Source organism: Rhagoletis pomonella, unplaced genomic scaffold, assembly GCF_013731165.1.
Source record: "Rhagoletis pomonella isolate Grant_MI unplaced genomic scaffold, Rhpom_1.0 Rhpom_scaffold_00001, whole genome shotgun sequence".
NCBI classification, from domain to species: domain Eukaryota; kingdom Metazoa; phylum Arthropoda; class Insecta; order Diptera; family Tephritidae; genus Rhagoletis; species Rhagoletis pomonella.
Window position 1 is genome coordinate 30300429 of NW_023458555.1, and position 13257 is coordinate 30313685.

Here is a 13257-nt window from a genome sequence, read left to right on the forward strand (position 1 = left end):
AGTGTGATAAGCCGGGGCATTTCTTTCTCTTGACGCCATATATCAAAACAAGTTGTCTTAAACATAATACGTGTTTTTGGCCTTACTTTGCCGCAAGTCTGTCTGGCAAGGATTTATATCGCAATGGTACTACGTGTGCCGCAGTTTTCTCCCTAAGGTAGTTGTTTGCGGTTTGAATACGTTACCTACTATCCAATTTAAAATTGACACTTTGTAATGCCGTGTTCGGTTGGTGGTTCGAAAATTATTTAGAATTCATATAAACAATTTACAAATGCCGGTCAACTCAGTATATCCAGTAAAAAAACTGTGGTGAAGTCCTTTATGGGGATAAAGTTTCCAGAGGTGAAATTTTAGGTAGCACACAATTCCTTACACGCATGGTTGCTTTTCAGCACTCATGAAAGAAACTTAAGAAATATTTGAAAAAAAAGTTCATATAGTAAATTAATTTTGAAAGAAATACCATATAATGTATGTACTCTGGTTAATAATATCAAAAAATGAATTAGAACCACCGTTTAATGTTATATTTGATACAAATTAATATTACTGCCCCGAACGCTCTGCGCCTTGCCACTGAATAATAGATTTACTTAAAATTACATCCCTGGTCCTTGTTCTTTCTGTATCGCATCATGGTGAATTCATATTTCTCAGAAATTTGACAACAAAACAGAACAAAGCAGGTATTTTATTTGCTAATTTTTGCGATTTCTATTGTTTAATGTAAATTTGTCTTTTTAGGATATGTCGAGCCAACAAAGAAAGCGCAGTTGGAAAATTTAGTAATTAGTAATGAAGTAGCTGGCATATTTGGAAAATTATGCCGATAAACAGGATGGAATTTGGGAAAGTAAGTGCATGGTTGCAGCATATCTATGTATAAAAGTATTTAATTAAATTGTTTATAGAAATGTTATAAATCGAGTGGCTCATTTACGATGTGCTCCAAACATTTGGCGAACTTTTTTTCGCCTTTTCAACGTGCTAAGTAACAAGTTAAGATGACTGCCATCATGGGCCGGTAAGAAACCAAAAGCAAAGGGCAGACAACCTTCCAGGAAGCTGCCTCCTGTCCCCGAGCCGAAGCTGCAGTTCAGCAAGAGCAGGTCAGCAAATTGCTACCCTGATCAAACGTAAACTAAAGCGTTCTGCTGTGATTGCACTCCGTAAATGTGAAAACTTGGTGCATGCTGAGAAATATCAAACAAGAAAACTCCGTGATGGACGCCGTAAGATGGAGTAACGCTGTGTGGCAAAGAAATGCGGCCAATTCGACGGGCCTGAAAAATCCAAATTGGCTTTTGTGATCCGCATCCGCGGTATCAACAAAGTTGCACAAAAAGTGCGTAGTTTTACAGTTCTGTCTTCGCCGCATTAAAACGGTGTGTTCATCAAATTGAGCAAGGCAACCATTAATATGGTACGTATGCCGAACCCCTATATGGGGTTATCCAAATCTTAAATCAGTTTGTGAATTGATGTACAAGCGTGTCCCAATCTCTGCTTTGTGATCGAACGCAAATTTCGCGAAGCGCGTTGATTCACTTCACTACAAGAAAGCCCCCAACTTCCTGTTGCTATTCAAGCTCAACACATCAACCCGAGGCTGGCGCTAGAAGGCTAATCACTACGTTGAGGTTGGTGATTTCGGTAGCCGTGAGGATAAGATCAACAAATTGCTGCACAAGATGGCTTAAAGAAATTGTTGTTTTGTATTTAAGGCGACAATATAATTTGGCACATCTTCAAAAGACGCTCAAGCAAAAAAAAAAAAAAGAAAATAAAAAATTCCTGAAGTTGCCTTTTCACGGGTCGATTTCTGTCGACTGGAAAATTTACTTAAGATATCGACTAGCCAAAACGCTTACATTTTACGGTTGAATTGCAGTTTACACGGGTAGATTTTGATTAAACGACAAAAATCGACCGTGTAAAGGCAGCTTAAATAACGTTCAAATTAATCACCCCCTTTGAGATGGAAAATACCAATAACCATTTCATAATTTCGAAAATTATTCCATTTATATTTGTTCTTGCATTTTCCACACCACTTGTGAGGTATGCTTTTACGCGCGTCACCGATTTTTTTAATGTGGCCTATTTTCACCTTTACAACTTAACTTAAACAATTAAAACTAAAGCATGCAATATATAAAGAAAATTAAAAGTTGTCTTACATCTAGTAAACTTAAAAAATTGCACATTAAATTCATTTTTCATTATAAAATAAAATTAAATATCACAATTCAGTTTACAAAATGTGGTCTGTTTGCACCCACAGTAAGTTCCCATTAAGCCTAGCCTAAATTCAGAATTGAAAAAAAAAACGAGCAAATAGGGTCGGAAACTACTAGCCCTAAAAGCACAATGTGGAAAATGTTTGAAGAGCTGCGAAATTGTATTGCAATAATAAAAATAACAGTGCATAAATTGGAAAAAATGGTTTTTGTTTTGCTTTATAATTTTTGGGAATATTGGTTCAGATGGGATTTTTTTGTTTGGTTTTTCAGCTCGTTAATGATGCACCCAGGGTTGCATTTACTGTCTATGAAAATATTTCGTGAGGCGTTCCAAAATTAGCTCCGAGCACCTAAAAGTTGGTTAAGCTTAAATGAAATAGTTTTTTATTTAATATTTATTCCTGGTATTTAGTAAAAAACATCTATACTAATGTATGAAAAACAAAACATCAATGCTAATGTATGAAATGAAGTAAATAAAAATCTACGAATACATTCCATGAATATTTTGTCATAGAGCCATTATTAAATTTAGACATAACTTTGTCAGGCGTTGGTACCTACGTATATAGAATTAATGCGTTGGAGAGAGATAAATATACAAGTTCAACGCGCTAATTTAGGTACCCTTGTATGTATATACCTGTTACTCGTCTGGCATATACTCCAACTGCGAAAATAATGACAATTATAATTTATGTAGATCCCTGGATAAAAGATTGTCACAAGTTACTTTCGGTAACTCACGATTGAAGTTTGGAATGCAATTTCTCAGAAACACGACTACAGATTTTCTCCAAAGTGTCGGAGAATGCTATGTACTAGTTCATGAAATTCTTAAATTATCTTATTTTTTTTAGTTTAGTGTCAACCATTTATGAGTTTAATAAAATTTTGTCGTATACGACATTTGTCAAAAAATTTGCAGTCAGTTTTAGTGATATACACCAAAATGTGATAACAATTTTTATAAATTAACCATACTTTTTACTAATCAGCCTAATCGTGAGTTTCGCCCGAACAAAATTTTTTCATCCACCTGTAGTGAACACACGCAAACGAAAAGTGACCCGGTTCTAGAAAATGAAACTCATGATAAAGCTGAATATGTCGGAAACTAAAGAAGAACAGATAACTCTATTTAAAAGATCTTGATTAGTTTAGTACGACAGCAATACTAACGCAATTTGTACCAAATAACCGAAAAAATTTTAGTCAATTAGTCGGAAACTAAAGAAGATATCCAAAAACCACAAATTGTCAAAATGACGCTTCCGGCAATTTTCCATCGAAGGGACGATATTTGAATAGCTTTGTATAGTTACCAATAGTCAGTACTAATTTGTACTGGAACCTGCAAACTTTTACTGGAAAAGTGTATGATAACCCAAAAATTTGCAAGAGAGCACTGAATCGAGAGCGTAACAACACGAGAGAGCTGCAAATTCTTGCTAGTGAAATTTTTACTAGCAGAAATTAGCTAGCAGAAGAAGAAGAAGAATAAATGTCAAAAGAATATATAAAAAGTGGTGTTACTAGCTCAGTTGATTTTGTGTATGTGTTTCTCCGCACGGCTTCTGATATCAAATTGAAAAATTTTGTTTGAATTTCTACTCACACTTACAGGTTTTGACAGTTTATGCCGCCAAAGCAAAAACAAAATACACGTAAATTTTTGTTTTTGTACTCCTGCAATCACCTTATATTGATTCGCCTTGGCACAAACAAAAGTAAAGTGAGTGGAAACAAAAATATTAATGATGTACTGGACAGTGGTAGTGCTTGTGTGTAAAGCAAAGAGTTTAAAACTGATTTATAAATAGTAAAATGTTTACAGCAGATTGTCAAAGCAGTGCAACAACTGTTCACTTGCAAGTTATTGCTAGTTTTGTGTTCAATAAGTTCTTCTGCTAGTTTTCTCTTCTTCTCAATTTAACGCTCTATTTTGCTTTTACGCTCTCGCTGCAATGTTACTGTTACTATACAAACCTAATGTTACTCGCATATTTTCGAGCCTGTATGTACATTTTCGGGAAAAAGGTTAAAAAGTGTATACATCTGCTGAAAAGATATTTTCGCAGATTCACAATTTATTTAAAATAAATCTATTAGCCCAATCTCCAATTCCATGTGAATAAATCTCCCCAGTGCTTAAATAATTTTCACCACATTAAATAGCTGCACAACACCCTAATTGCCGAAAAAGCGTTGCTTGCAACACTAGTCCTTTATGGGGACCAAACTTGGCGAAAAAAAAATAGCCAAGTTTGTTTACTGGATATACTGAGCCGGTCAATTTCACTTTGTATCGACAGTTGTAAAAATTGCAATTACCGGTGAATTTGTTTTGTTTCATTTTTTGCTTTGTTTCGGCTGGTCAGCTGATCGCGCAAAAACAGTGTTGGAAAATTTAAAAGAAAATTTTAAGTGTTCTATTTCAAATAATTGTTCCGAACTGTTGCGGTTAGAGCGTGTCAATATCTCATGTAGCAATTGATTTTCAAAAGTAGAGGAAATTGAGAGAGAGCAAATGTCAGTTCTTTGGGAGGGAAAGCTGCAAATTTTTTACTGGAAAATTTTTACCAAGGCGAATTAATATACAAAAACAAAAATTTACATGTATTTTGATTTTACTTGTGCGGTGTGAACTGTCAAAATCAGCCCAATTCTGAATATTCCCGAGGTTTTCATTTCTCGCGGATTTTACTTTTCTCGAGAATAAAATCCTCCTATTCGAAACTGCCAGGGAGCAGCATTTTCCCCGAAAATTCGGGAGCAGAAAATTATTTTGACAGCTAAGTTAAGCTACAGCTAAGGAGGTTATTTTGACAGCTCAACTCCCGCCATTTAATTTGTGTGTTTTACACATAAAAGTGTGTATTCACATAAAAGAGTATTGCAGATTAAAGTTGTTAATAAATTAGTGCGCGGAAATTTCAAATCTGTTTTAATCAGTTTAAAGTTTTAAATCAGTTGCCACTGTGAATTTTGGAAGCCACATTATTAATAAACTAGTGCTCCGGAAATTTAAATATTAGTACTCAATTAAAACTTAGTCATTTAACTGCACATGTGAGTTGATTTCAATCGCACGTTTTCATGTAATAAACCAAAATAAGTGTGCAAATACCCAAGGGTACCCTTTGCTAGGCCCAGTTTTGGAAGCCAACACAGACAGTTGTAGAGAAGACGAGCCCGAGCCCACAGCCGACGACGATGGAGTCGATGTTCTGACTATGACGAGGTGCGAATAGCGATTATGCGGATGAAAAATAACGAAATTGCTGCGAGGAACTGATAAGGTCCTCTGCCCAATCCACAAGACATGCGACCCCGCCATTCGCGCTATCTACCGCAGCATTAGCCTTCTAAGCATAGGTTACAAGATCTTATCGAGCTTGTTGTGTTAAAGACTTCAGCCCATAGAACTGAAAAGGTATTCACCTTTAGCCAAATCTTAGAAAAGACCCTGCACTAAAATAGCACTAAATAAGTTGCCTATATGCCGTGATGTCTGCATGGCATCCCCTGAAACTGATGCGGTTGCGTAAAATGTCGTTGAGCAATACCACCAGCTCCGTAAGAATTGGGAAAGACCTCTCCGAGCCATTTTCTACCAAACGGGGTTTCAGACATGTGATTTTTTAAATCTGATGTTGGAAAAGATAATAAGAGCTGCATGCAATTGTTGGGGATTGCCGATGATATCGACATCATCGGTAACAAATACCGCGCAGTCTGTTCTGAATTTTTCACGTTGGATAAGGGAGCAAAGCGATTGGATCTGGTTCAGATTACCCTATGAAGACGTATTAACGACTCCAATCGGGTCTAAAATTTATATGTGATATCTTCGACTTTGGTAGTATCGATTTTGGGTTTTAGATGAAAAAAACAAAATAATAGTTTTAATTTTTTGAGTCCTTAGAGGCATCTGGCCTTTGGCCCCTTTGCGACACGACGACTTTCATTTGATTTTGTAAGGACCGCCCTAATGTACACACATACATACCTTCGGCAAAAAAAAATCAAATTCTTCTATCGGAATAGGGTGTGTTCAGAAATGCATCAGGCCAAAGCATCAGTCTCTTTATTTCTAAACATTAATTAATGGAAATGTCCAATATGAGCAACCACGGCTAAATGCCGAATTGTAACTTAGTTGCGTAAATAAGGAATTTCCATCCATTATAGTTTTGAAATAAAAGAGACTGATGCTTTGGCTAGATGCATTTCTGAACACAGTCATAATCAAAATACTTGCTTAGAAAAGGTTTAAAGATTTTTGGTGAGCTTTAATTTACTGAAATTAGTGTCGTACGTTAGGGTGATTAGAACTGAGATCTGGTGGGGAGCCAGAATGGCGTCTTTAAGTGGTTTGGCAAAAAAAAAACTATTATTTTTTTTTATTGTGTTGCACAATTACACAATGTAGAATCAGTCATGTACGGTGAACTTTTTTTTGTTTTCTTGTAATTTGGTGCGGTCTAGTCTACATATTCATCATCATTGTCCTTTTAAATATTTATCTATATTGTTCCCAGATATGTAGTTTGTAAAGTTCAAAAACTTCTTGCCTCAGCCGTACAATTTCAAATTTTAAATTTTCCAAATAGGGGCTTTTGCAGTGATGGTGATCATATGTAGAAACTTAATGCTCATATACCTACCTATACATATATAGCTCAATGAGAACTATATTGGTCCCCTAACGTGTCCACTCTTCTATTACATATTAGGTGCAATCCCGTATTCCTCGGTCTCGGACTAGTAAAACTGTCAAAAAATAAAAATTCGCTCAGAGCGAGAGAGTAACAATGAAAAGTACGGGATCGCTTTCTAGTAAAAAATGGTAACTTCTGTCAACTTCAACATAACCTCCAAATTTTGGTTGTAAATTTTTGCTTATTTTGTATGTAAACACACTCAGCTCACACATGTAAATAACCAAAAATACTTTCAAATTCATTAGAATCCACTTAACCAAGTAATTAAATACTTTTCAACATGAATTAGCAGAGTGCACTTTTCTTTTGTTTACAATTTGGTTGCCAAACACACTACAGCTGATCGTTTGACACATCTACCAGAATTTACCAGCGGACTAAAACTGGTAACTTCTGACAGAGAGAGAACCGTATTTACTCTCTTTTTTGTCCTCTCAATAGTCAGAGAACCGAGTATGGGATCGATATCCAGTAAAATCTGACTGATTCTGACTATTTCTGACTAGTCCGGACTCGTACGGGATCGCAACTACTATGTACATACATATCGTCGTTTAACGTACAAAACCGCGAATCGTCATTCTGCAAAACCGCGTAACTGACATTGGCTGCCAAAAATTGGATTTGCTCACACAAGCTCTTGGCTCAATCCTTATCCATTCGTCCTGAAATATACTAGCCAGAAATGCGATTGCTTTATAAAAACGAGAACCATTTTGAAATATGAGTGTTTTTTGCTCTAGAAAATAATTTCTACAACTTTACATACGCGGTTTTGCATTTTGCTGATACGCGGTTTTGCATTTTGTTGATACGCGATTTTGCACTTTAAACGACGATATATTTATGTATTACTAGTAAAAATAGTATGGGGAAAAAATCTGTCAACGAATTGCTTACGTCCGGTCACGTCCGACATCATGGAAACACTCTTATGTACATATGTATATACTTGTATATGTGTAAACATTTAGGTAAATAGTACTTACATGTCGTATGAGTAATGTCTTCAATCTTAATGAATTTGTTCGCAATTTCTTTGCAGGAGACACAGCAATACCTCTGCAAGCCCAGTCCAGCGCGTATGAAACTTGTAGTTTTTATTTGTCTTTCTATTTATACATTTGGCGATAATTCACAAAATATAATTGCTTTTAGTTGTTAATTTTTTCTACATAAGTTACTCCAAACTTTTATTAGAACAAAAGACCGAGGTGTTAAAGAATGCAGCCATCGTTAATTTATATCAGGTACCGTAACAGTTATAAGTTATATATAGCTCCGGATTAAGGACAGGGCCGACATGCCCACATATCGTAATTTTTATTAGGTTTGTATAGTAACTTTTCCAGTAAAACATTGCAGCGAGAGCGTAAAAGCAAAATAGAGCGTAAAATTGAGAAGAGAAAACTAGCAGAAACGGTTATTGAACACAGAAGTAGTAAAAACTGGCAAGTGAATAGTTGTTGCACCGTTTTGATATTCTGCTGTAAACATTTTACTATATATAAATCAGTTTAAAAACCATTTGCTTTACACACAAGCACTTACACAGTCCAGTACATCATTAATATTTTGATTTCCACCCATTTCACTTTTGTTTGTGATAAACCAATTCAACAAATGGCGACTCTTTACATTTATGCATCTTCTTCTTCTGCTAGCTAATTTCTGCTAGTAAAAATTCACTAACAAGAATTTGCAGCTCTCCCGTATTGTTACGCTCTCGATTCAGTGCTCTCTTGCAAATTTTTTGGGTTATCCAGTCTGGTTCTGCAATTCACTTTCGAGTGAATTTCAATCAAACTCGCTTTGAATTCAAATTGGCAGGGGTTGAAATTCACTCGGAAGTGAATTGCAGAACCCGCCCGAATATACACTTTTCCAGTGAAAATTTGCAGGTTCCAGTACAAATTAGTACTGACTATGGGATACTATACAAACCTATTGTTAAACTTTACGAAATTGTTAATAGAAAAAATTGCAAAAGTTTATGCCAGAATATCTAAAGAAAAAATCTGTTGGAAGGTCACAACGAGATCATCATGCTGCCTGAGTTACGCTATGGCTGGGAGTAAATACCACCTAAGTGGTAATTGTTGTGCAGAAATACTGTGAAGACTTGGGCCAAGATGTACCGGCAAAATATCCTTGAAATCGTAATGGCAGATATGCTATTTGATGAAAAACAGTAGGGGTATTCTCCAAATCTTGCAAAGCCATTGCACGTAGCACGGATTGCACGGATTGCATAAATTGCAAACACACAACAAGAAAATTCATGGGAAACAACATTTCCTATCGCTGCAAAATATGCAACGTCGAAACCCATGTATATATTTTGCAAAATAGCATAGCAAGATAATAGCGACCCTGTGCTAGTTGTTTTGTTGTTGGAATTGCTACATATTTCTCTCATTCCTCTCATCTCGCTCACTTAATTTTTTTTTGCTGTCTCTTGTTATTGTATTTGATACATAATTTCGCTGCTTGCTCCCCATGCATGCTACCACTTTGCAATGGGGTGTTCTCGTACTCTTCGAAATTTGGAATAGTATTTTTGCATTTCGTGCAATCCGTGCATCGTGCAAGACTTCGAGAATACCCCTAATCTTTCAACAACATTCTTACAAGGCCACAATGCCACTTTCCTATTTCAGTAACGCTTCGCACACCCTGTCCCCCTGTAAATATCATATATGTAACGGTAATTTTCAGAAATATGAAAAAATCGATACAATGCATGTGCCGGGTATATAATACTATACTTATGTATGCAGTTCGATTTCGCTCGAACTTATCTCATTAGTTTATTGCCATTGAGTATTCTATTCATGTCTCGCATATCGACGCTTCAGATTTCACAATAAGATCTCATTGTTGCATTTCCAATAAAGCCTTGATTCGCTCACTGCGCGCTTGATTTTAAACCTGTTATTTATGTATGTATGGGAATCAAAACCCGTAGAAAGTTTTTCTACTAGAAACTACAATATATCTACATATATAAATATCTACGAGGGTGGCGGAATATGTACATACAGTATCGGTCATATCATTAACATCGCCCCCCCCTTTCGAAATTATATTGATGCCACTTTTGTGTATTTATTTTTAATAATTTAAAACTTTTTTAGTTCTCTACAAAATTGTAAACTTCAGTTTAAATCGGTTTTGCTAGAGAATGAACTGTATTTTAATTGAAAATAAGAGATGTGCGATTAATCAATTGAATAATTTTTAAATTAATCACAAAAATGTGATCCTGGGTAATTACTGTGTACTCCTAACAAATTAATTGAAATCTGAGTAAATTTGCTAATGTTTTCGACTTTTCTAGGAAGCAAATGAATTATTTATAATACAATATTTTTCTTATTAAAAAAATACAACGCCAATCGAACACGTTACTATACTCCTGCTTGAAATAAACATATACATATCGTTACCATAATTCACAAACGCCTTAACCAAAATTTTTTTTTTTTATTTTGCAAAAGAAAAAACCATAACATATAAAAAGAATATCAAAAATAGGCAGGGTTTTTTAAAAAGTGGCATGTAACTGCGTTGTTTTCTTAACTTGCTCTTTAAAATTTTTATTAAATTTGTAGTTTATTATATCCTACCAAAATCTGTGAAAAACGCAGTTTTGATTTTGGTCAGAGCCTTTGTGAATTAAGGTAACGATATGCATGTCTATAGATTTTTTCTATTAAAAAATATATAGCAGCAATTATTCAGGTTTTTGATTAAGCAGGTTATGATTAATTAGCTTACTGATTAACAAAATTGAACAAATTCTGATGAATCAAAATATAATTAATCGACAAATTAATCACTTTGATTAATACAAACTGATTATTCTTTGATTAATTAACTTATCAGGTTTCGATTAATCAGCTCGTTTCATTAATTGATTAACCGCACAACCCTACATATTTTTTTTTGGTTTCTCAGTGATTCTATGAATTTTCAAGCGATCTAATTCTAAAATTCTTAAAAACAAATAAATACACATAACTAGTAAACAATATCACTTTGAAAGGGAGGTGCTATTGATGTGAACGATGCTGTACATTGGCCGAGCTTCTGTTCCAATTTGTGGTTAGGGCAACTGGTTTTCATGAGAAGTTTTTTCACCCAGCATCGTTCCCCAAAATTTTAAGGGAATTTATGTATTTTCTCGTTACAATAACAACAGTAGATTTTTTTATAACAGTAGATTTTTTTATAACAGTAGTACACCTGGAGATTTGCCATTGCATGCGACCGTTATTTTAGAATATCTTATTTTTATTTTTGGGATGCTTCTCGGACCTGCTGGCAGTACACATCTCTAACCAATCGGCTGCAGTGGCAGCGTATTCAAATTTGCCAGATTTATCCAGCTAAATAGCATTTTGTTTGACTTAAAATCTCGAACAATTTGTATATGTATTACGTTCTGTTATCAGTAGCAGCTCTTTCTAAAAGCTCACATATGTACATACCGATCTTTGCTTGTGTTTGAATAAACAAAACACGTTTTCTCTCTCTAAATAGCTTATAAATTCAATCTAATCTCAGTTGATTAGCATTCCTAGTTCTACTATTCAATAGCATTTAACTTCGTATTTCCTGTAGCTGCGTAATTAAATTTTTATTATTAAAATAAACTACTATTTCTGGAAAAGTTAAAAGGCCAGAAAATAATAATTTTAAAACATGGCAAGCAATGGTTTCAAACCGCGCACATTTCCCAAACACTCCCCCTTGATATGCTACAACAAACCTGCCTCAGCACAGGTCAACCAACAGGAATACGACGATAAGCGTTTTGAAGCGCTCCAAGGAGAGCTCATCGAGACAGTGATCGTGCCAAAGCGCACCGCGCGCACCTGGACAATGCAGACTGGCGACTTGTGTCGCATCACCGTCTGCGAAGGCTCACAGGTGGGCGATGTTAATTTGTGGAACTTAGATAATACCAAGGAACGTTTCTACTCGGGCAAGACGCGCCAACTACATAGCTCACATCTGAAAGTGTACGATCGCTTGTGGAGCAATTTACCATATTTACGTCCGATGGCCACTTTCGTTTACGATTCGCTTGCAGCATACGGCATTGATGAGGATGGTGGTTCATTACATGATGTGATCGGTACGCGTTGTGATGATTACACTTATAAGCTAATCACCGGCAAAGAACGTGTGGGCAGTTGCCATAGTTCGTTGACTAAAGCAGTGGTCGAGGAGCGCGGCATGAAGGAGGAAGATGTGCATGATGTATGGAACATTTTCATGTGCACTGGTTTCACGAGAGTGAGTTTTTAAAAATTGTAGGTGAAAAAGTCAATTTAATGGTGTTTATGGGTGTTTCTTTCCAGGATACTCAACAATATTTTTGCAAGCCCAGTCCAGCTCGCAAGGGTGATTACATTGAATTTGTAGCTGATATGAATCTTTTAGTGGCATTAAGCGCTTGTCCACAAGGTGACGTGTCTATAACAGTGGGCGAAGAAGTACCTGATGAAGTCTGTCATCCACTTAAGGTGGAAATTTTTCGCAAAAAGCACATATAAAATTATAGCGTTTATGAGTAGTAATAAATATCCATAATCTGGAAAAGGCGAGTCGTTTTTCTTCCCCACTGGGCATACAATTGCCAAAAAGCGAAGAATAGAATAGTGGCGACAATCTCCTCTCATTTTCACATCTCTTTGATTTATCTAGTATAAATTCCACAGTAGCTACATATATACATAGGTCATTCCATACAATATTTACCCCTCAATATTTTTTTGGGGGTGAAATATATTTTTTTACATTCTTTATCGAGAAAAAGATGACACCAACTTTTTATTAAGTAATGGTATTCGTAAATCAAAAAAAAAATCCCGAAATTTTGAGCCCACGGAGAAGTATCTTTTTCAATTTTTTTGCAAACTTTTATTTTTCACAGCCACAAAGCTTTGTGGAAAAGTTTTCACGGGGAAAATTTTTTCGCAAATTATTAATTTTATGTGAAGTGATGAAAAATGTTTTCCCTTCACGTTTTCACAGAACAGAAATTGCCCCCAGGTATGAAAAGTCGTATAGTTAATAAAAAGGTAAAAAATTAAAGAACACGATTTTTAACACATTGCTAAAAATATCTTATCACAAGTTTTCGAAAACCAATTACAAAAAAATAGTTTAATCTAACAAAATAAACCATCTCGTCATAAAAAAAATATATTTTAAGTCTGGTACCTTGCTAAAAATATTTTATCACAAGTTTTCGAAAACAAATTACAAAAAAA

At 35.3% G+C, this 13257-nt stretch overlaps 1 protein-coding gene across 1 annotated transcript; it reads left to right on the forward strand.

Annotated features, from left to right (window-relative positions):
• Positions 1 to 11643: 11643 nt before the first annotated feature.
• LOC118742388 (uncharacterized protein C11D3.03c-like) lies at positions 11644 to 12577 on the forward strand. The gene is made up of 2 exons (XM_036474431.1): positions 11644 to 12277; positions 12343 to 12577. Exons 1-2 carry the CDS (start codon positions 11681 to 11683, stop codon positions 12535 to 12537), a joined length of 792 nt encoding a protein of 263 aa, XP_036330324.1. The 5' UTR covers positions 11644 to 11680; the 3' UTR covers positions 12538 to 12577.
• Positions 12578 to 13257: the final 680 nt, after the last annotated feature.

What these genes read in the sequence shown, in the direction of transcription:
- LOC118742388 (XM_036474431.1), top strand. Translation starts at nt 11,681, where the DNA reads ATGGCAAGCAATGGTTTCAAACCGCGCACATTTCCCAAACACTCCCCC. An exon ending in TGTGCACTGGTTTCACGAGA is followed by an intron (nt 12,278 to 12,342) that starts GTGAGTTTTTAA and finishes GTTTCTTTCCAG; the next exon opens with GATACTCAACAATATTTTTG.